The following is a 22437-nucleotide window of genomic DNA, read 5'->3' on the forward strand; positions in this document are numbered from 1 at the left end:
AGAAAAGTGAAAAATTACACAAAAAGTAAATGACATTTATTTCTGGTTTGCATACAAACAAATTTTCTTCTGTGTCACTAAAAAAAACGAAGAACACTTACCAGTACTGAAATACTTCTGAGTTCATCCCTTTCACTTTAAAAGTAATCCTGTAGTTGTTCTATATCTGTACAGTAGGCTATCTGCAATCACATTATTTTGTTTTAGGTAGTGTAACGAATACAGTTAAATTTTTGCCTGCTCTGGCAGAAATAAATGTTTACTATGGACACTCACACACTTTAAAAAACACTATGACACTTAATTGTCACGTCAGCGCACAAGACATAATTTGCACTGCATTATGTTCTTATCCTTTTTTTGTCTTCTGTTTTTTCTATTTTTATTAGATTCCTTATTTTAATTCTTTATCTTTGTGAATTATGTTTCTATTCTTTTTACCGAGAGGACCCAGCATACAAGCATGCAGTGTATAACAAATACACACTTCAACTTGATTTTTATGTAACGCATACGTACATATGTAACGCCTTTACAAGTATTTGCGTTATTACCCAATCCCGCATAGAAGCTTATTAAATGCCATAATCGTCTCTAATGCACGATAAAAACAGAGACATGTAGGAAACGAGTAGTTTGGAAAGCATGGAGGGGAGATTTTTATTATTTATTATTATAATCGTTGGCGATGTGGGTTCTCCAATACAATATTAAATAACTGTATTAAGCTACTGAAGATGTGATCATATGACAACATGATGACAAACCTATCATCATGCTGTGTTCGTTACTGTGCTTGCGGTCAGACTGTTAACGTTACTCGCTGTGAACTGGAAGTCCCTCCCCGGAAAAAGCATGGAGAAGATTTCGGAACAAGGCAACATTATGCCTGCAAACTGCCGATACCACTAACTACTGTGTTTTTTCCCCCTGCTGTAGCTAAAAAAGCCCGTTTTGAAGAATGGAGGGAAGACAGAATAATGCGCAACAGGCCGATCAGTCGAGGTGAGGATATAATAATTCACATATAGGGAAGTAAGTGTGTATCGCTGCGTAGGCTGATGTGGACATCTCGGTATGATATTTACATCCAGGATGTGATTGTGAGTTACAATGATGAGAGATCATGTGAGCCTGTCCGCTGTTTAGGCTGCAACTGTTTGTGTTAAACCGAACAAATGTCTAAATTCACCTTCAGTTTCATTGAGTTGGGTGCTGCGTCCACCCCCATCCTCCCCCGACGTAAACTTTTTAAAAATTGGGCGTGTCCTTTCTGTTAGTCGGGAGTTGTAGGATTTAGATGATGGGCTGATGACAGAAATTGACACAGTAGACAATAAAACTTCCTTGAGTAGACACCATAGTAAGTGGCATCAAAGTGTTGTAAAGAGGACAAAAAGTGGGAAGCAGTTGATTTTGTTTATATTGATGGCTGTTTGTCTTATGATGGAGTGGAGGTCACAGTTCACCCAGCTGTCTATTTATCACTACATACTGGTGATGGACATTGGTTGTGAAACACATTACTACTTATTCATTCTAGCACAAGTCAGCAGCAGCAGTTTCGGCTAATAGTCCGGTTTAGTCAGGCCATGATGATGATGAGCCTGCAACAGGTGTCATTTACTCCATTAGATGGTATGAGTTCAGACTGTGTACTTCACACAGTCTGAACTCATATTATACTTGAATTCCCACTGTTGACCTCTGACCTCAGCAGTACAGAGCTCCGCTATCTAGGATTATATTTAGGCTATGTCAGAGGAGCAGCACTTTTCATATTACAGTAAGAGCAGGCTATCATTATATCATGTTCTCTCACGCATCTATCTATCCATCCATCCATCCATCCATCCACCCACCCACCCATCACTCAGTATGGTCACGGCTATCTCACACATAAATCAGTGCTAAACATGATGTTAACAGACCAGTAGGGGGCGCCACACATGTTAAAAAAGTAGAACTGAATCTGGTTGACCGAAAGATGGCATAAACTATGCAAGATGGTCAATATATGTGATATGATTGGTGCATGAAGGCACGTCACATCACATAATAGCTTGTAAATCACTTACTTGTAAGGGTGTGTGTGTGTGTGTGTGTGTGGTGAGGGGTGGAGGAGGGGGTGCTGCTTTGAGGCAAGGGGGGTCTGGTACTGACATAATGAACCTCTTGTCTGTAACTATGGCAATCCAAACAGACAGCCTCATGCTCTAGATGAGTATGTATGAGTCTGTACTACTCAGTGCTTGTGTTATAGTTTTTCATTCACAACTCTTTAGGCTCCTTTTTTTATATAAATATGAGCTTGGAATGATAAGTTTCTATCTGGGTGGAGTGCAGTTCTGATCTCTCAGCAAACATTTGACATCTCAGCTGGCAACACTGTTATATACTTTCATTTTCTTTAAATATTAGAGATATTAATATTAAAGAACCCCAAAAGCGTATTTGAGAAACAACAACAAAAAAAACACAACAAAAGCATAAAGTAACATTCAAAGATCACAAATAGCCTATGTGGATAACTCAATTTTGATTAAAAAAGTAAAATAAAAAAAAATCAGATAGAACCTTATAATTCCAAACTCACGATTGGCTAAATTTGGCTAAACCATAAGCTTCGAGTTTATTCGATTTTAATCACATCAGCTAACAAGACCCAAGAGCAATCTGACAAGGAGAAGATGAGAAAAACATCAGAGAAACAGCATGACTGACTCTGAATTATCTGGCTGCTTAGCCTAGGCTACTGTCGATGCTTGAGGAATGTCACTTATTTTACAGTTGCACTCACTGTAAGTCGCTCTGAATAAGTGCGTCTGCTAAATGACTAAATTGTAATCGAATAACAGCGCATTCTACTTCGTGGCGTTTTATAGGCCTAGCTTTTAAATCTGTCTTAACGAAAAATCACTATAATCCTGTGTGTGTTTGAGCTACTCGTTTAGTTTAATATCGCACTTTATGGTACTTTTAACCTCCTATGGTATTCCTATAGAATTTTCTGTGATATTTTTTTTTTTACTTAAGCAGCGTGATAAGTGTTGCTATATTTGTGTAGTTGCCTATTCTTCTAAAAAAAATATAGGATTGCTTTTTTTGGTGAAAGCATATTTAGATATTGGTCGATTTCACCTCCCCCTTCTTCTGCAGCTGAATAGCGGTAGTCTGCCCCTTTTTACACGATTGGAGGTGTTTTGACTGCGCACAGCGAGAGTGGAGTGAGGGGGGGGGGGGGGGGGGGGGGGCATCTTAAAACCTACTAATCCTGCTGTCCTCAATCTCTCCCTGGCTCTGTCTTGGAGCGGAGGGGACGCGCGCAGGACGCTCACTTGCTCACTTTATTCCAGCCGAGCAGGACCAAACTTTCTCGGGTCCACCTGCGAGCGGCAATAGGTTATGAACTTTTTTCTTCTTCTTTATTACCCCGGTTGGACAACAAAAGTCGGTCAAACTCGTGAAGGCGTTGCGTTAATCGAGGGGTTAATCCTATTTGACTACAGGCAGGCAGCAGCGACTGTAGGAGTTGAGGATATTATTATCTGCTGCCACCGCGATGAGCGCCGCGGAGAATTCAGACACCGACTCCAAACTGGAGTCTGTGATACAGGTTTGATTTTATTTTATTTTATTAGGAATTTAAAAGCACAACAACTCAAAAGAGCATCATGACACAAAATCCCAGAGGATAGCACTTAAAAGCATTACTAAAAACACTTATTTCCAAAGTGGTCCTCGATGGAAACAAACAAACAATACATAAAAAACAAACAGGTGATGTAGTTTACACTCTGCCTTTCTCATCACTTATAACGCATACAGTAAGTGCTATCTGGTGTATTGTGGTGCACTGTGACACACACACCTGCTGATGGCTGTGTGTGTGTGTGTGTGTGTGTGTGTGGTAGGGGATCAGTATTGTATTTTCATTAGGCAGCAGTTTTGGTGTGGTGTGACTGCTGTGACGCCACCTGGTCTCACGCCACTGGCTGCGTAATGAAAGCTTTTGTATCATATCATCATCATCGTTCAGTTCATCGCGCGTCATTTCCATTTCTTGTGTATGAACTTCACTCTGTGTTTGACTGAGGGAGTCATCAGGTGTAAGCAGCAGTCTCTCATCTCTCTCTTTCTGTCTCAGTGTTAATGGCCAAATGTCTATGTTTCTTTTAAATATCAGAGGTTGGAGGAGAGTGTTCTGTCTGAGGAGAAGAGGCTGACGGTCCGAGGCCCTTCACCAGATGCCACTCCTACATGTCTACCAGCACGAGTTCGGGAAATTGTGACAAAGAACCTCAACGACAGCTGTGAGTTGCCGCCGTTCCCGTCAGATCCAGATAAAATTATTTTAAATGTCTGAAGGTAACACATGTATGGCCGAAGCAAGAATGATACTTTTGACTCTTTTCTTGCCTAATCTCTGTGTCTCTCTCTCTCTCTCTCTCTCTCTCTCTCTCTCAGCAGCAGGAGCCATGTCCTCCGTCATGTCGCTCCAGGAGGAGAACCGCGTGCTGCAGGGAGAGCTGGGAAGGCTGGAGGACCTGCTGGCTCACAGCAGAGCGGATAGAGACGAGCTCGCCATCAAGTATGGTGCCATTAGCGAGAGGGTAAGGCAGACACAGTGACAACAACAACAACAACAGCAACAGGCAGAGATGGCTAGAAGAGCAGAGGTACATAAAGACCTGAAACAGTGAGAAGTTGTCATTACCAGTTGGATAAAGGGTTTTTATGAAGGACTGGGTGTGAGAGAGAGAGAGAGAGAGAGTTGCCAGATATGATTGGGGTTTAGGTCCTAGTCTATTGCTCTATCCTGACTTCTACACATGATTGACCAATGTGCGTCATCTGCACTCTTTGTACAGGAAGCGTTAATGCAAGACTTTCTGTTAAATACACATTGGAAAGACAAGATTGGCCAGGTAATACAGACATTTACATCTAAAGGGAACACTGTGCCGCTTTCCCCCTTTTTCCCGTTCCAGTATTTTCTTTGTCTGTTCAGGAGAGATTTGCTGGTCTCCCTGGTGACGGGGGCTGGAATGAACTGAAGTGGCATGTTGCTATGGCGTTTGTCACCCCGGGTGATTGTAAACAGGGGCTTCAGTGGAGAGGAGACGTGGTCTAGTGGGTGGGCGCTGTACGTCATTTAGATTGAACATTACTAAGGTCGGTGTGCAAGTCTGGGTTCGAAAAACAAACGGCAGCGCTAATGGAGAAATAGTTTCCTCCAAATAAATTAGTTTCTTTTAAAATTCTTGACCCGTATGAACACAAACTAAATGAAACAGTCTTACAGGTTCATGGCGACAGCTCTGGTACTGTAGCTCCTCCTACAGTATGATGTCTGAGATGTTTTTCTCTGCAGCTTTCTCTGCAACATCTTTGTCTTTCTCTTTCTAAAGCTTCTTTGACTTGACTAATCAACGGCAATCATAAGTTCCCAAAGTGTTTAGTATGCCAATGCAACTTCACAGACATATCCATTACCACAATGAAGACCTTCTTTGGTATTAATGCCATACTGTGTTTAACTAAGCAGCTTTAGAGATGCTTATCAACAGAAGAGATGGGTCAGGGACTTATAGTTACTTCTTATAGATATTTACAGTGAACATGATGTATGGATCATCACACACAGGTTTGGGCATACAGTATGTATCATGTTTGAGTACTGGGGCCGGCAATATTTATTTATTTATTTTTTTCAAGAAAAAGTAAATTAAACCAAGTGTAAATAGTATCAAACTTTATTTATTCTTTTCAAAAATGCACATTTCTTTTCATCAATAATTTTTGAATAAAATGGAGTACTGAGTGAAAATAAGTAGTAAGTTACTGTAAAAGAACAATAATGAACTGCCTCTGGTCTACTGCCTTCTTGTACACTAGTCAGTATGTTGGAATTTGCAGTACATTTATGTGTATTGGTTGAATTCAGACAGTGCCAACACATCTATGTACTGTAGGTCTATCAGGACTGTGACTGCCCTGGAAAATGTGCAAAATTAAACATCAACCCCCCTCTTACTTTTAATTAAACCCACAGCTGGAGCAGGCGCTACGTTTTGAGACGGGAAACGGGGAGCATGATTCACCGGAGTCCCGCAGCCTGGCACAGCAGAATGTGGATTTGCGCAGGCGACTGGATGAGGAACAAGCGGCCTACAAGCGCAAACTCACTGCCTACCAGGAGGGTCAGCAGAGGCAGGCGCAGCTTGTGCAGAAGTTGCAGGCCAAGGTATGCCTGTTTCATTTTTATTTTCGCTGAGACGTGGTCATCTAAAGCATCATAGACTGTAATATTTTTCTTGCCATTTCAGGTACTTCAGTACAAAAAGAGATGTGGAGATCTAGAGCAGACCCTGCAGGAGCGCTCCTCCGAGTTGGAGCAACATAGGCTAAGTGTAAGTGCCATTTATGAATTTGTCATAGCATTAGACAAGGCTGCCATATTTTATACATTTTCCATACACAATGTTTTTCATAATCAAATCTCATTTAGGGTCACAGTGAAATGTCAAACAGTCGCCATCAAGAGGAACCAAGCAGCAACCTAGAAGATGCTTTAATCCGACTGGAGGAAGAACAACAAAGGTGACTAATCATTTTGACGAACATGCATTAATGTAGAAGAAGATTTTAATCTCCTGGCTTGTGTATGTATCAAACATCTCAGAATATCAAGAGTATACACAGGCCCTGATAGGTATAATTAAAGGAGTTATCTGGCAAAATATATGACAGAGCAGAACACTTCTCCATTGTTGTTTTTTAATTCCTGTCTAGTATATAAGTAGTTGATGAGTCACTGACGTGTTTTGTTGTTGTCTTTGCAGGAGCAGCAGTTTGTCTGCAGTGAACGCCATGCTGAGAGAGCAGTTGGAGCAGGCCGGTCTGGCCAATGAGGCTCTCAGCCAGGACATACGCAGGCTCACTGCTGATTGGACAAAAGCCAGGGAGGAACTGGAGCAAAAGGAGTCTGACTGGAGGAGAGAGGAAGAGGTGGGGGATGGATGTTTGTCAAAAAGTAAAGCACTTTAATCGAAGAAATGTGAAGTCAAGATTATTTGTCTTATTTGTTCCTTCTCCCCTGTCTCCGGCTTCCCTTCCAGTCTTTCCACAGTTATTTCAGCAGTGAGCATAGTCGTCTGCTGACGCTGTGGCGGCAAGTGGTCGGCTTCCGTCGGCATGTCTGTGAACTGAAGAGCACCACCGAAAGGTTGAGATCAACAATTTGGAAAACGCAAACTATTTGTCAACTGATACTATAGCAGAACCTTATTGATCTGAATCTTAGCTACATTTTAGCTCTGAGTAAGTGACACAGAACAAAATGTGACAATGTTTTAATACAAATGCAAAATGAGTGGGTGTATTTAATGTTGATACAAGCAATTAATTTAGGCTACAAAGAACATTTTGGGACGTGTGCACATGCATATTTCATATTTTGGATTAGGTTTCCTGCAGTGTTTTCAGTGTTGGTGTATTTGGAAAGACCGGACAATCCTGTCTTCCCGAACTTCTCTTTTTCCAAGGGCAGGTTTTACTTAAAATCTGATAATATGGTGCTAATATTATGACATTGCCCTCTCTCCCCTCCCTCCCTCTCACTCTCAGGGACCTGTCAGATATGCGTAATGAGCTGTCGCGGGCGTCCCACTCCGCTCAGGTGTCCTGTGCGGGTCTGTCTGCCGCGCTGCAGAGCCGGGAGGGAGGCACCGCTCTGGCACTGGAGCGGGAGACGGCTCTGCGGGCTCAGCTGGAGCAGCAGCTCAGAGAACGAGTGGCAGAGATGATGAGTCTTCAGACCAGAACAGATGCTGAGAGAAGTGAGCTCAACGTCAGGTCAGTGAGATGAAATGCTCAGGCTCGGGTCATGTCGAGCTCTCTCGCCAGTTTTGTCGTTGGATCGGTCAACAGTTTTTTAAGATAGTCTTTTTCATGTTTTTCAACTATCAGGTTGTCAGATTCAGTGCGAGAGGGGGAGAGGCTGAAGGGCCAAATTGAGGAGAGAGACAGAGATATTGCCATCTTGACGAGGAGGCTAGAGGTAAGAGACTGGCCACTGTGGGTCTGGCTGTAACAGTTTCCTATTGGTCAGCTGCATTCATCCCCGCCTCCAGGTGACTGAGGTCTCTGTGCTTCATCTCGCTTTCTCTCTTTCAGGAGCAGAGTGGTAACGATGAGACGGACATGCAGATGATGAGAGCACACACTGAGACACTGCTGGACACACTGCGGGACATTGCTCAGGTAAACACACACACACACACACACACACACACACACACACATTTTCATATCAGGAGACGCCACATGTGTATGGGAATGCTTCATTTTATTCTTGTTTTGTAGACGGTCTTGTCGGATGGAGAGTCATCATCAGAAGCGGACCAGGACAACTCTGGGGCTCCACTGTTGGCTTTGATCCGTGGCTCCTCCCCTCACCGCTCCTCATCTCCTCGCAGATCCTCCTCCCCCTCTCGGCTCTCCTCACTGGCTCCTCTGCCAGAGGCAGGTCTGTCCGCTCTGCGCTCTGCCGTCACCAGCAGGCAGCTCCAGCTGCAGGTATCAAGTCAATTTTTAAACCTTCATTATGCACATTGCTCTTGCAATACACTGTTCTTATTTATTCACTTTGCGCTCAGCTTTATGCACAGATTTCATTAGGTATGTTAAAGCTCAGATAGCTGGTGCTTAAGCTATATATACACATGGTCCTGTTTATGGACATTTTACACTCTGAGGGAGGTCCGATTGGACTGAAATGTAAATGAATAAATGAAAAGAGTGTTGTATTGCAAGAGCAGTATGCAAAATCTTTTGTGTTATTAATAGCCTACTTTCATGCTTCATTCTGACGCACCTGCGCTAAGAAGGTTTGGATGTGTGTGTTTTCCTATTAGTCATTTTTTAACCTTTAATTTGCCCAGGGTAGACTTGTTGCACCAGTACTCTCTTCTTCAGCAACACTGCTTCACACTCAGTTACACACATTGACACCTGGGAGCTGCCCAGTGCAACCACAATCTTCTACTGTTGACCTGTAAGCACTGCAGCAGTCTGGAGTTGAGTGCCTTGCTCAATGGCACCTTGACAGTGGTTGCTGAGAGAGATGGGACTTTGCTTCATTCACTTCACCTGCTCAGTTTTTTTCCAGCCAGGATTTGAACTGACAACCCTCATAACCTTACTTCTCTAACCTTTCGACTTCCGCTGCCCAAACCCTTTCCAAGCCACACTGCCGCATTGAAAGCAGCCATCCACACACTAATAGAGCAAAAACCCTGTTATTGTGTGCATATAATAAGTTAGTGTGAATCTAGAGTAAATTGATTATTTAGCATTTACCTCTTAACAGCTAATCATCTACTCAACTGTCTTGTTCTGTTGTTCACAGGATGTTCGAGGCCGTTTGTTCTCGGCCCAGTCATCGGTACAGCAGCTGCGCAGGCAGCTTACAGAGGCCGAGTCGACTAAAAGAGATGCAGAGCAGCGCAACCAAACGCTACAGGGAGAGAGAGACGCTGCTCAGAGAGAGAGGGAGACCACACACAGAGAAAAGGAGCGTCTGAAGCAGGAGAGAGATGTGCTGGCCAGGTAAACGGATAATTACATCAGTGTTTACAAAGTGCTTCCCGGTAGTCACTTGCTTAGGCCTCTAATAACTCAAGCTACAACATACTTTGTCTTATGTCTATCCTGATGTCCAGTCCTATAATATCTGTTCTACTCATGTCTCATTATGCACCTCCCAGTGAGAAGGTGAGCTTGGAGAAGACAGCGCAGGCAGCACAGAGCAGCTCCCAGATCCTACAGATGGACTGTGAGAAGCTGCAGTTGGCTGTGACATCCGCACAGCGAGAGCGAGATCATGAGAGGGAGGAGAAGGAGACTGCCGTTCAGGAGAGAGACCGGGCCAAGGCAGAGTCTCAGAGAGTGTAAGTAACCTAATTGACACTGATTAAGTGAATGCGATGAGGAGACACTAATCCACTAACTCCAGTAAAACCAAACTGCTGCAGCCCATATGCTCACCATTCAGTCATTCAGAAGACCACAGAATGACCCAGATACCATGCAGGCATACCATAATTAAGCACTGCGCATGGTAAAAAGCATTACAAATGAACAAACGAACACACACGCAGAGCACGGCTTTTATAGAGGTAGCACCTAAAAATGTATTGTTATTGTTTATGTGATGTTTTGTTACAGTCAGCGGCAGTGGGAGCAGAGTGAGAGTCGGGTCTCTGCCCAGCGTGGGGAGCTGTCTACAGCGAGGGAGACTCACCAGCAGGGGGAGGTTGAGAGGCTGCTGCTGGAGCGAGAAAAGACCCAACTCTCCGAAGCGCTCGCTCGGGTAAGAAAAAGTCAGAGCTGGTGTCAGCTTGCAAGGTTTTGCTAATCATTTATTTGAATTCTACTGATTTAATTTTCAAAATGTATTCTCTGTGCTCTTCTGTTGTGTGTGACCTTTGTATAACTCTTCCTTTCTCTCCAGGCTGAGGGCAATAATGCAGAACTCTCTCTGCTGGTTAACAAGCTCCAGTCTGAGGATGCAGCTCTCAGAGACTCTCTGGCCAAGATGGGCAGCATGAATGAGGGCCTGGCGCAGGACAAAACTGACCTCAACGCCATCATCATGCAGGTAGGGGGATTTCATGACAGTGCCTGACCTCTTATGGGGCAGACAAGTGTCGACCATATGTGAGTTTCCCCCCTAAGCCTTGTCCTTGTCTCTGTCTCTAAGCTGGAGGAGGAGAAGGCCCTTCTGCAGGCTCAGAAACGGGATGCGGAGCAAGAGAAGCTGACCATCAGAGATGAGCTCGTCCGGTTGGAGCAGGACAGGCTGGAGCTCAGCTCTGCCCGTATCTCTCTGCAGCAGTCGCTGCAGGACACTGAGCTGAGCCGGGTGGGGATGGAGACAGAGCTCCAGAGTCTCAGGGCTGAGAGGCTTAAGCTGCAGGATAAAGTCACTCAGGTACATAATAGATTATGATACATTTTCATGACACTCCCCTTGTATTAAAGGAAAAATCCACCACTGTTAAAAAAGCAGCTATTGGCAACATACCTTGCATTTCTGAGCCCATTTTGTATTTTTCTTATTCCTGTGGATACCTGGCCAAACGTAGAGGATGTGATATCATTTAGAGATATTTCCTGAGCAGCTACAATGGAATTTGATAGCATGAACTTTTTCAACTGTATAAAACATCAACAGTAAACGTTTCAGTCCCTGTCAGTCCCTTATAATCAAAGAGTAAGTGCTTCTCTCTAGACTCACTATTTTGCACCGACATTCAACAATCATACAGGGAGAAATCCGTCGAGGCAGAGATACAAATTTAAGTAAATTACAACACAAAATAACTCATGGAAGGCATTCAGTACTACAGATTGATTGAGAGTGTAAGAGTATCTGAGGGACATGTTTCTAACATGTTTCTTTTCTTCTCAACTCCACTTCGTACCTATGTAGACCCTAGTTTTCTTTCTCTTCATTCATTTTGTGTCTGTCTGGCCTGGTTGATAGCTGTGTGGCGAGGTGACCTCTCTGGGATCAGAATTAGGTCTTGCCAGAGGAGAGGGCCAGCGGCAGGAAGTGGCCTTAGAGGAAGTGGGCCGCGGTCGGGCAGACCTGGCCCGAGAGAGAGCAGCGCTGGTGGTCCAGCTGACGGCATCCGAGAGAGAGAACACCATGCTGTCAGAGGAGCTGACTGCCTTCAGGTCTGTGTGTGTGGCTGTGTGTGCATGTGGATTGTTCATGTGCATGACATTGTGTGCTTAAGTTTGCATGTATGTCTGTCTATGTTACTAGTGTTTGACTCCCCGCCCCTGCAGGTCGGAGCGGGAGTCCCTGGAGACCAGCCTGTTCGAGGTGCAGCAGCAGCTCGTGCAGGTGGAGTCTCGCAGAGAGCAGCTGGAAACAGAGAACCAAAATCTTCGAGTCCGCTGTGAGACCGCAACAGGTGAGGGACAAGGCGACAGCAGAGGAGCAGAGGCTGGCAGAAATATGTAAAGAAAGCATGTAAAAGCAAAGAAAGAGGAGGGATTGTGAACTGAGGATTATATTTATAGAGTTAAACAGCAAAAGGGCAGAAGAGAGAAACAGCTGGAAATCATGACACAAATATGCCTCTTGATCCCAAACCGAAGACGTTAACGTTAACATAATGACAGAATAACACGAAACGAACAATATTGTGATTGTGACTGTGATTGTCCCTCTCTGCTACTTTCCTGGATGGGACTTGCAGCTGAACTGAGGCGTGTGCGTTCAGATGTGGAGAATGCGCTGGCCCAGGCTGAGAGGGAAAGACAGGCTCTGACTCAGACTCTGAACGCTGCACAGCTGGAAGCCCAGCAGGCCTTACGCAATGCCATCTCTGAACATCAGGAGGAGTTGGAGAGACTGGCCTCGGAAAAGGTGAGAAGGTTCAGCAACTGCACTGTGTTTTTTAAGCACTGCATGTAGGCCTATTTTTACATTTAGGCTGTTGATACAGATGATTCTTTAATCCATGTTTGGTCCCACAGGAAGCCCTGCGCCACAGCCTGCTGACGGAGCATGAGGGCTCTCTGCGGAAGCTCAGACAGGAGGCCGAGGATCAGCATCTCAGAGCCGAGAGAGAAAGGGAGGAGCTGAGGGATGAAGTGAGGAGTCTTCAACACGACAGAGATCAGTGTCTGCTGCAGGCAGAGACTGAAAAACAACAGGTCTGAATCGGGTCCAAGGCTCTGAGAGACCATACAGAGTGCTGTCATGGTACTGAATCACATATGCAGATACAGCGTAGCTACTCTCTGGTTCATCTAGGTTCCACCTCTATGTCAACCAGACCTCTTGTCCTATTCCCAGGCCCTTTCCCTAAAGGAGGCAGAGAAAGCAGTGCTGTCTGACAGGGTGTCCACCCTGCAGGCTGAGCTGTCAGCTACAGCGCTGGAGGCCGAGCGAATGGCCAGAGAAGCAGCTCATTACAAAGAACAGGAGCAGGTAATGGAGCAAACAACACAGGGCTTTTGTCTGGCTGTCTGAATTCAGCTCCTGTTGTTGTTGCATCCTCTCCTGTCTTGTCAGCACAATAGCAAAAGGACGATTAATTTGAGTTGACTCTCTGTTGTTTTTTCTGCAGACCAGAGTAGGTGCTCTGACCAACGAGCTACTGGAGCTTCGCTCTCAGCTGGAGGATGCGACCGGTGTTCATGAGCGGGAAGTGCATAGTCTGCGGGAGACTTGCACTGACTTACAGTCACGCGCCGATGTTGCTCTCAAAGAGGTAGAGGATCCTACATAGGAAAGCATGAAAGTGATATAATAGAAACTGAAAGTATTCTGCTCAGTTATGTCACCCAAACACTTCTCCCTTCCAGTTGGAGCAGTGCAGAGCTTCTCTCTCTGCTAGTGAGGAGAGCCGAGACCAGCTGAGGCGGGACGTGCTGGAGATTGAGCGGCGTCTCAACCAAACCCAGGATACTGGAGAGGGCCACAGAAGAGGCGGGATAGAGCTACGGCGCAGCCTTGGTGATGTCACCAAGGAGAGGGACACTCTCAGCCAGTCAAATACCCAGCTAAGGGAAACTCTAAGAAGTGCAGAAACAGAGAGAATCAGGTAAAACTCTGCTTTGTCAATGAATCCAATGCAGTGATAATAGAATTGAGAGAAATGCATATTAAAAGCCATAATCATCATGTGTGTACACGTGTGTGTGTGTGTGTGTGTCAGTGTGAAGCGACAGTGTGAGGAGAAGGAGCAGAGGCTGGCTGTGCTGGAAGAGAGTTTGTTATCTGCTCAGAAGGAGGTGACTGAGCTGCGCAGCTGCCTGAGAGAGGTTGAAAGGTCACGACTGGAGGCCCGACGAGAGCTGCAGGAGCTGCGCAGACAGGTCAGTCTCATTCATACCTCTGTAACAAAAAGAGTAGCTCAGTATGAGTTAGAAATAGGCCTATTTCACTGGAAATATGTGCTTTACATGCATAATCCCATTCAGCTTTGGTTTTCAGTCTAGACTTATAGTCAATAGAAAATAGGCAACTGTGAAATTTTCATGTTTTTCTCAGTAGAGTGAGTGTGCGATGATGCGTGGTTTCCTTGGCTCCAGGTGAAGGTTCTGGATGGAGAGAAGGAGCAGAAAGGGAGGGAGGTGGCAGAGCTGCAGACTCGCCTGTCGCTGGAGGAGCAGAGAGAGGAGGACAGAGGGAAAGAGGTTTTCACTCTCAAGCAGAAGTTAGTTGAAGCCGAAACAGCCAGAAACTCCATCAAGAAAGAGGTGAGGAGGGGGGAGGAGACTGAAAAGAGTTTTCCAGACTCTACTCATTTCGCCTGTGACTTGTAATTGCTGTGTTTACTGTGTCATGATTTCTCTCTCTGTTTTTTTTATGCCCTAGCTTTCCTTCATTCAAAAGCGTCTGGTGGAGTCTGAGTCGGGTTGGCGGGGCTGCGAGAGAGAACTGACCGCTCAGCTGCAGGAGGCGCGCGGCTGTGAGAAGAAGCTGCAGGACGAAGCCAAGAACCTGGCCCTGCGCACCCAGACGGCTCATGACTCCGCTGCTCAGTCCAGCCTGCAGCTGAGCGAAGCCCAGGGCCGCCTGGCCGCTACTGAGGCGGAGCTGGTCCGGGCCGAGACCGGCAGGAGGGAGCTGGAGTTTCGTCTGGGCAGCCTCCAGTCGGCGCTGACGAGGACGCTGGGCATCGGAGCGGGGGGCAGGAGCAGTGTCGGGGGGGGCAGGGGCAGGAGCCCGAGGGGAAGCTCCCCGGCACCCAGCTTCATCTCTCGCCACCGCAGCATCTCACCCCGACGCTCCTCACTATCGCCTCCTAAAGGTAAGAATGGAACAGGCAGAGTTACATATCGCAGTCGTCGGGTGAAAGCTTTATCTCCAAATTGTCAGCTTTTCAGGAACTAAGAAAAACAACCTTGTTTTTAGCTTGACCACCATGCATTTTTGAGTTTATCCAATTGGTTTTGAAAAGGTTTCACAAACCCAAGGGTAATAGAATTTTCTCAACCCATAAAGGAGCATGCAATCCTTCAACTGAGGTTAAAATATGAAAATCACCAGAATTGGAATTACAAGGTTTTCATCTGACAGCAATGATATGCCACATGGGATTTGGATGTATATCTTTGTAAAGTTAACTTTTAATTTGATGTTTCTTTAGATGCTGCAACACAAAATACAACAGCCTGCTCCACACAATATTTGTAATTCTGTATATTTCATTTTGTTCTTTCAGAGTTTGCGGTAAATACCCCTGATAATACTTTTGGCTCCGGGGCCGTCTCTCCTGAGAGGGGGGATACGCCCCTTCCTCTCCCTCTGCCAGAGCTGGACCCTGAGACGCTGCGCAGCGGTCTGAGAGACTTCCTCCAAGAGCTCCGTGACGCACACAAAGAGCGGGTAACACAGCAGTACAGCATGACAAAATAACCAGTAAAGATTCATCATAATGCGAGGATATTTCTGTCTTCACATGGTTCAAGCCTTTGGTTATTGCTGGTTTTAAAGGATGATGCCCGATGCCAGTTGGGGGCTCTCCAACGAGAGCTGGAGGAGGCTGCTGGGGAAAGAGACTCTGCTCAGATCCGTCTTACTCAGCTACAAAACACTTTGCAGGAATGCCAAGAAGGTAGAACATAGTTTTATTAATCCATGCACGCTCTCAGAGGAAAGAACGAAAGTGGTTCCTTAACCAAGAGACAGTATAAATATGCATTATATACTGTCAAGCACTCCATTCTGTGTTTTTGCAGCATATACAAGTGATCTTTAATGTGTGTAACTGTGCTTGTGTTGCTAGGGAAGCGTGGTGTGGACGGGCGTCTGACGGCCACTCAGACTCTGCTCCAGCAGCAGGAGGAGGTGGTGAGGAGAGGAGAGAGGGAGAGAAGAGCTCTTACTGACAGAGTGAAGGATTTAGAGAGAGCCCTGCAAGCCTCTGAGACGGATAAGAAACACACGCAGGTGCACACGCCCGTGCCCTTTTGTGCACATATACACACACTACGCGAGTGTACTGCGACATGCACTGTAGTGACCACTGATCTGCCAAGACTACCATATGCCAGCACTCAACGGTAGTGCAAGGTGTAGAGGGAAAAACGGGGGGGGGAATGTAATAACAACAGATGCCACACACAATGTGACGCCCCTTGTGATGTTCCATGTCAGCTCTCTCCATATGTCTGTTTTTGTGATGCCAACCTTCACACACCATGCAAAACAATTCACATTTTGAACAACAGGAGGAGCATGGACATAAAGAGAAACATGTGGGTGAGAGTGAGGGAGTGAGTGGGATAAGGGGAATAGGGATAGGCAAAGCTGGAGGGGGAGGGAGGGGGGGGCTGTGCAGAAAGAAGTGTGGATTTGAACACTTTGAGAACAAAGACGTATTTTTGGAAAAGTCTCAGAAAGATTTATTAGAAGCCAAAAAGTAAAACCTGGAGCTTAAAGGTAAATGCAGAGGAGGAGGGTAGCCAGCTGTGGATCATCTGTGTGTGTCTGTGTGCTTTATGTCTGTCTGGCCTCTTAGTTACAGTGTTTGTGTCTGTGCATGCCTCTGGAGTCTGGTTCTGAAACTCAGGTCCCTGTTAGACAACAACAATATCTGCTGCCTAAACGTACACCAGCAAGTCACACATATTCAAATATTTCTCTACTCCCTCCTGTCTCTGCAGGATCAGTTAAGTAAGCAGCGTGCTGCTGAAATGCGTCTGGAGGCAGAGAGGAGGCGTCTGAGGGAGGCGCTGGAGGCTGCTGAGGCCCGGGCCACCAGGGTGGAGCTGGGGAGGCGCAGTCTGGAGGGGGAGCTGCAGAGACTCAAACTGAGCCTGGGAGACAGGGAGGCTGAGAGCCAGGCCTCCCAGGAGCGCCATGACTCTCTGCTCAAACAGGTACAGCAGGCATGCAGCAAGCAGCTGATGAAGAAGAGAACTGGCCAAACGCTTCCTTTGATGTGTTTGAGTGCTACAGTATATTTGATTATTTTGGCTTTAAATGTATGTATTCATTGAACGATTTTGGATGTAAATACATCATATATGTGCCTCAGCATTGGGCATGTAAGAAGCACTGTTTTGTATGAAATGATATTGAAATCATCAGGCCTGGGGGGCATAGGAAAAATGTACCTACATGCAATAGCAAAATTGAGCAGAGGGCTGCCTTTTGTGTGAGCATACTGCATGTGACAGTTATATTGGAAGCAGCTCCAAAATCCCTCACTCACCACACCCTGTAACTACAATGACTAAAAAAAGAATTGTTCTTGATGTTTGTTTTTTCTCTTTGTTGGTTTGCTCACTGAATCATACATTGATTCAAGAAAATTAAAGGGTTTCTACATTTCTCAGGTAGCAGAGGGAGAAACCCGCGTGGCTGTGCTCCAGAGAGAGGTGGAGAGGTTGAACCACGTCCTGCTCAAAGCACAGGACGGTGAATCCTCACTCAAAGACAAGACCCAGTGCCTCAACACGAGCCTTCAGGAGGCCGCTGCTGCTCACAGTGCCACGCAGGGCCGCCTGGCTACACTACAGAAGAGTCTGAGTGCAGCAGAACAGGACAAAAGGCATCTACAGGTGAGTTACAGAGAGGGAAAAACAAAACGGGCCTTGGCTGAGGTGGAAGATAGCTGAACAGTGATGGGATTATTCTTCTGTGCCATTCAGGAGCGAATGGATGAAGCCCGGGCGTCCTTGGCTGAGGGCAAGAGAAACATGGCTGCCATCAATGAGCGTGTGCAAAGCCTGCAGAGTGAGCTGAACCAGAGTGAGCTGAGACGAGAGGAACTGGAGGCTGAGCTCTCCAACACTCAAGAGGTGAGGGAGATGGAGAGTGGGAAAGATTCTTAGTTGGGGCAGCAGGGTGGTGTGGTGAGTAGGGAGACCTTCCTTTAACCGCAGGACCCTGGTTCAGGCCTCAGTGTCGGCAAGCATCCGCGCTGCTGAAGTGTTCTTGCACAAGACACTGGATCTTTACCAGCTGCAGGGCCGCTCTTTTTATACCCAATGTAACTATTCTGCAACTACTTTTATATGCTTGCCCCTATAAATCCCCCTGAAGAGTCACATCTTTCTCCCTTTCCCTCCTGCAGGCTCTGCGGCAGCGCTCGTCCAGTCTCACGGAGGCCCAGCGCAGTGCCCAGTCTGCTCAGACAGAGCGCGTCTCCGCAGAGGAGAGACTGCGTGGGCTGCAAAGAGCGGTCGCCATGCTTGAGACTGAGAAAAAAGATGCTGAGAGACAGGCTGTCAGGCTGGAGAAAGATAAAAATGCACTGAGGAATACACTGGATAAGGTCAGCACCATAATCATCATCAGCACCATAATCATGCACAACAAATGCAAGACTCGTCTAGTATATGTTTATCCATTGCAGTATGTGGCTTCACCTCGGCACTTTCAGTCGTTCTCATTCTAAACTGGTCATATTTGCGTAACCGCACCTCTCATTAGGTTGAACGCCAGAAGCTGAAGACGGAGGAAGGCAGCATGCGCCTCACTGCAGAGAAAAGCCGTTTGGACCGCTCTCTAAACACTACCGAGCAAGAGCTGCAGGAAGCACAGCAACAGATAATTCTGCTGCAGGTGGGGAGGAGCCACTGATGCACACAACACTTATGGATTCCCTCACAAATGCCGGCATAAATGTAACAGAAGCACTCACACGCTCAAAAACAGCAAAAGTATACAAGTCACATCAAGTCACAATATTCAGACCCTTATTGTTGTCCTTAAGGTTTGCATTGGGGTCAAAACCAGGGGGCAAGGAGAGCCAAAATGTTGTTGAAAAGCAGCGTGATTCCTGGCGACACCAACCTGTTTTCTTAGCTGTTGTTTTCACACCTCTGCTTGCGAGGTGAGCGCTTGAGAGAGGGTGCAGACTGAATTGCCTGGACCCAATCATACTTGACTGCGAAGGACACAGCCAAACATGCATGCTTTTGAGTGAGAAAATGGTCTTTAATCAGCCAAATACATTCCATAGAATAGGCTTTATGTGTTTGTGTGGTGCATAAATTCTTTCCCCTTCACTGATTCTCAAACCACACATAACCGCCAGTTAAAAGATTGGTTTACATTGTGCAAGTCTCTATTTCTTTACTGCTTTGAGAAACGAGGGGTTGGTTAGCATGAGAAAGAAGATATTGCATATAAAGTCTGGTGAGTGTGAGTGACAACTTGTCAGTCGTTGCCGTCGTAAGAGACAAGGATGGCTTGTGCTTGATAGTTGTAGCGGAAAGTCTTACTTTTGCATTCTTTATTCATTTCACCCTCCCAACGTTCCTGTAGATTATTCCTGAAGCTTAAGGGGGGTCCTGGTAGTTTAAAGCTAGGCCAATGCTACCCCATTCGTAAGTGGCTTGGAAGCTTTACAAAATAATTGCAGCCTGCTAGCCTGAGGCCTCCAGCTCTGGATACATCTGCTCTCTGTTAGACACTAAATGATGAGCAGTTGAGAACTGTTGTGCTTTTATTCATCTCTGCCCCAATCAATCTTGTTACTGCTTCATTCAAAAGAGGCCTGAAAGTACACGCAATAGGTGACTGACATTTAAGGCAGTAAAGCACATGGTTAGGCCTAAAAGATTACATATTTCTGGGGAGACTTCACTTTGCACTAGTTATAATGCTAAACAACAGTTATGGCTCGATCAAGCTTTTATGGTTATACCACAAACATGCTATAAAGAAGCAGAAAAATAACGCTGGAGTGAGCGCCACAAGAATTTGGAAACAGCCATTAAAGTTATTTAAATCTATGTTAAAGCTCTGCAGCAGGAGTGTGATGGTTCAAGCTTGATATCTCAGATCATTGTTTACTTCTCATTTAGCCAAACTCCATCCTGCCTCAGAGTCATTTAAAACCAAGCTTATCACAACTGAACACTCACAATGTAAAACAGTACTATGAGTTCAAAAGAAAACCATCAGTCATCATCAGTCTGGTGATGTTCATCAGTTTCAGAGTCCCAAACATTCACTACACCAAAGAATTTTTAGCTACATGCAAAAATGTCTATTTTATTAAATGTAATATTAAAATGGGGGACTATGTACAAAGAGGGCTATAGTATTTTTTTCCAGAGCTGAAAGTAACCTCACTGAAGTAGAAAATCTACATTTTGTGTCATTTAACGTGGAGCCAACACGTCTGTGTGTTGCTGTCCTTATGGAGGCCTTTCTACAAGGAGCAGTTAACCATTTGTCAGAGGAGCTTCTCCAGCCTAATAAATAGCCTAGGTGTTTATAGCGTCCCGGAAATGTGCACAACACCAGATTTGTGATGTTTATTACTCTGTAGTTGCTGCAACAAAATACCTGATTATAGGCATTGGGAATGAGCACAATATTTGTTCTGATTATTTGTTAAAACTTCTGTCCTGCCAGCTGTTAATCACAGTATTTTTCAAAGAAACTTGTGTCTTATAGCATGTGTTCTTGGTACCTGGATGATTTATGGTATAGTGAATTTCTACCTGTTCCCCTTGTTCACATCTGTGTCTCTTCCATCTGTGTGTGTGTGTGTGTGTGTTTGTGCGTGTGTGTGTGTGTGTGTCTGAGTAGACTCAGCTGGCTGAGATGGAGCAGTCACACAGTGTGTGTGAGAGTTCGGCGAGGCAGCGTGACGAGGCCCAGCGTGAGGCAGAGAGGCTGAAGACCAACTACAGGGAGATTGAGCGGACACTCACTGCCAGAGAGCGAGCCCACCGCCACCGGGTCAAAGGCCTGGAGGAACAGGTACAGACATCGTGTCAAAGGTCAAGCAGAACACTCCTCACTGGCTACGGTTACACGCTCGGTTTAAGTCTTATTCAGGGTCAGCTGTTTACATGCACCTTTGATACCCTGCGTTTGAGTAACCCTGTTGCCATGAATAAACCAATTAACAGAATATTTCCAGAGATAGGACAATCCACCAGGAAGAAAGTATGAAAAAGTGAGGCTGCCAGCTACCCCCTCCTTAATTGACTGAAGTTACCACTAATACAGGGAAAGAATGATGATCTCTATAGTGATTCTAATAGAAAATATTGCTTGCCGCTGTTGACATCAAAATATACCCATAATGCTGTGCGAGTCTGAGTTTGCACAGACTGCAAAAGTGAAAACAGACGGCAAAAGTGAAAGGAGTAAGACATTTGCATGCCACCCGTTTAATATCAGAGTAAACCAGGCTTCTGAACCAGGTTTCTCATAATCCGAGTTAAGAACAGAGTTTTCCCTGCAGGTAAACACAGCCAGTGTCTGGTCCTTCATTTCACATCTGCTCCTAGTGCTCCTAGTGTCTTATCCCTCTTACCTGCAGCCATCTAAAGAACAGCCGTGTATGCAACCTGGATTATGGTCTCAGTCTACAGTCTTGCGTGCTATAGATTGGTAATTTAGAAAACATTTTGTCACCCACTGTCCCTACCACAGGTTTCCACTCTGAAGGAGCAGCTGCAGCAGGAGATGAAACGACGGCAGCCTTCCCTTCCCTCCTCCTTGCTGTCTGGAGGGAACTGAGAGGCAGTTCCCTCCACTTACAGCCAGCAGCACAGATTCAAAGATGGACCAGCATATCGCCTTCTATCAGGGAGAAGCCAGGGAGAATACTCTCAATCTGAATGTCTGATAGCAATATTTATCCTGTGGAAACGTTCCTAAAATCATAACCTGCATTTGTAACTCTACTGTTGAATATATGATTAGTTTTATCAAGTGAAAAAGAAATGAGCACTACTATAATGTTGATGATGATTTTCTACGGTGAAGAATACTTCACTCAACCTACGACATACATAAGCACACAACAGGCTGGAAAGTGGAGCAGTGTAATATGCACAGCAGCAGTACTGTGCAGTAAGTGCCAGCAGTCTGCTGATTACTGGCAACCGTCTATTACTTGATCCTTGCTCAACATCTTCCCTAACTTCCTCCTCTTATTCAAGAAGAAACTCAAATCACCACAGGATTCTCCTCCAGACAGAATCTGGATGTAGTGCAGGAATGAAAACCACAACTCTGCCAGTTTGCAGTTGGCCTCTGTTCCTTCACATTCATATTAACAGTTGAGGACACAAAGGGAAGGTCTTCACTATGCTTAAGTGCCAGGAAACAAACGAATTGACCATATGAAGGAACTGTGCTGCATTTTCCCTGAGAAACTAGTGCAGATTTGTCTGATTATCTGGACTTTGATATATAGATACTGTTGTATAGAGCTCAAAAAGTCCTGTACTTACCTGTGGTGGTAAACCTATAGTATGTGTTTGTAGTGTTAGTTGTATATACGTTTTACTAATGAAGGTTGGCAGACTGAGATATCATCATAGATGATAACAACAGTATGGCTTTGTATGGAGAATACACATGGATCCAATATGTTTGCAAGAGAATAAACAAGCTGTGTGTACACCATAATTTATGTCTTGCAC

General features: G+C 45.4%; 1 protein-coding gene across 3 annotated transcripts; it reads left to right on the forward strand.

The window, feature by feature from the left end:
* Nucleotides 1-866: 866 nt before the first annotated feature.
* On the forward strand, nt 867-22413 carry crocc (ciliary rootlet coiled-coil, rootletin). 3 transcript variants are annotated; one of them, XM_078283833.1, is made up of 37 exons: nt 867-1005; nt 4187-4313; nt 4468-4613; nt 6056-6247; nt 6330-6413; nt 6512-6603; nt 6846-7011; nt 7122-7228; nt 7630-7857; nt 7972-8062; nt 8179-8265; nt 8368-8580; nt 9413-9612; nt 9771-9953; nt 10231-10375; nt 10517-10663; nt 10766-10996; nt 11552-11745; nt 11860-11987; nt 12276-12445; nt 12556-12735; nt 12878-13012; nt 13152-13295; nt 13390-13628; nt 13743-13902; nt 14119-14286; nt 14405-14840; nt 15255-15418; nt 15527-15647; nt 15819-15982; nt 16699-16914; nt 17374-17598; nt 17689-17838; nt 18114-18314; nt 18473-18604; nt 20585-20758; nt 21440-22413. In XM_078283833.1, the coding sequence occupies exons 3-37, from the start codon at nt 4479-4481 to the stop codon at nt 21524-21526; spliced, it is 5889 nt and encodes a 1962-aa protein (XP_078139959.1). In that variant the 5' UTR covers nt 867-1005; nt 4187-4313; nt 4468-4478; the 3' UTR covers nt 21527-22413. The 3 variants fall into 3 exon arrangements, with proteins under 3 accessions (XP_078139959.1, XP_078139960.1, XP_078139958.1); XM_078283834.1 differs by having other exon boundaries at nt 4471-4613; nt 13743-13923; nt 14206-14286; XM_078283832.1 differs by having other exon boundaries at nt 4471-4613.
* The last annotated feature ends 24 nt before the right edge of the window (nt 22414-22437 follow it).

This window comes from Centroberyx gerrardi, chromosome 5, assembly GCF_048128805.1.
Source record: "Centroberyx gerrardi isolate f3 chromosome 5, fCenGer3.hap1.cur.20231027, whole genome shotgun sequence".
NCBI lineage: Eukaryota > Metazoa > Chordata > Actinopteri > Beryciformes > Berycidae > Centroberyx > Centroberyx gerrardi.

What these genes read in the sequence shown, in the direction of transcription:
- crocc (XM_078283833.1), top strand. Translation starts at nt 4,479, where the DNA reads ATGTCCTCCGTCATGTCGCTCCAGGAGGAGAACCGCGTGCTGCAGGGA. An exon ending in TGCAGGATAAAGTCACTCAG is followed by an intron (nt 10,997 to 11,551) that starts GTACATAATAGA and finishes CCTGGTTGATAG; the next exon opens with CTGTGTGGCGAGGTGACCTC. An exon ending in CTCACTATCGCCTCCTAAAG is followed by an intron (nt 14,841 to 15,254) that starts GTAAGAATGGAA and finishes TTGTTCTTTCAG; the next exon opens with AGTTTGCGGTAAATACCCCT.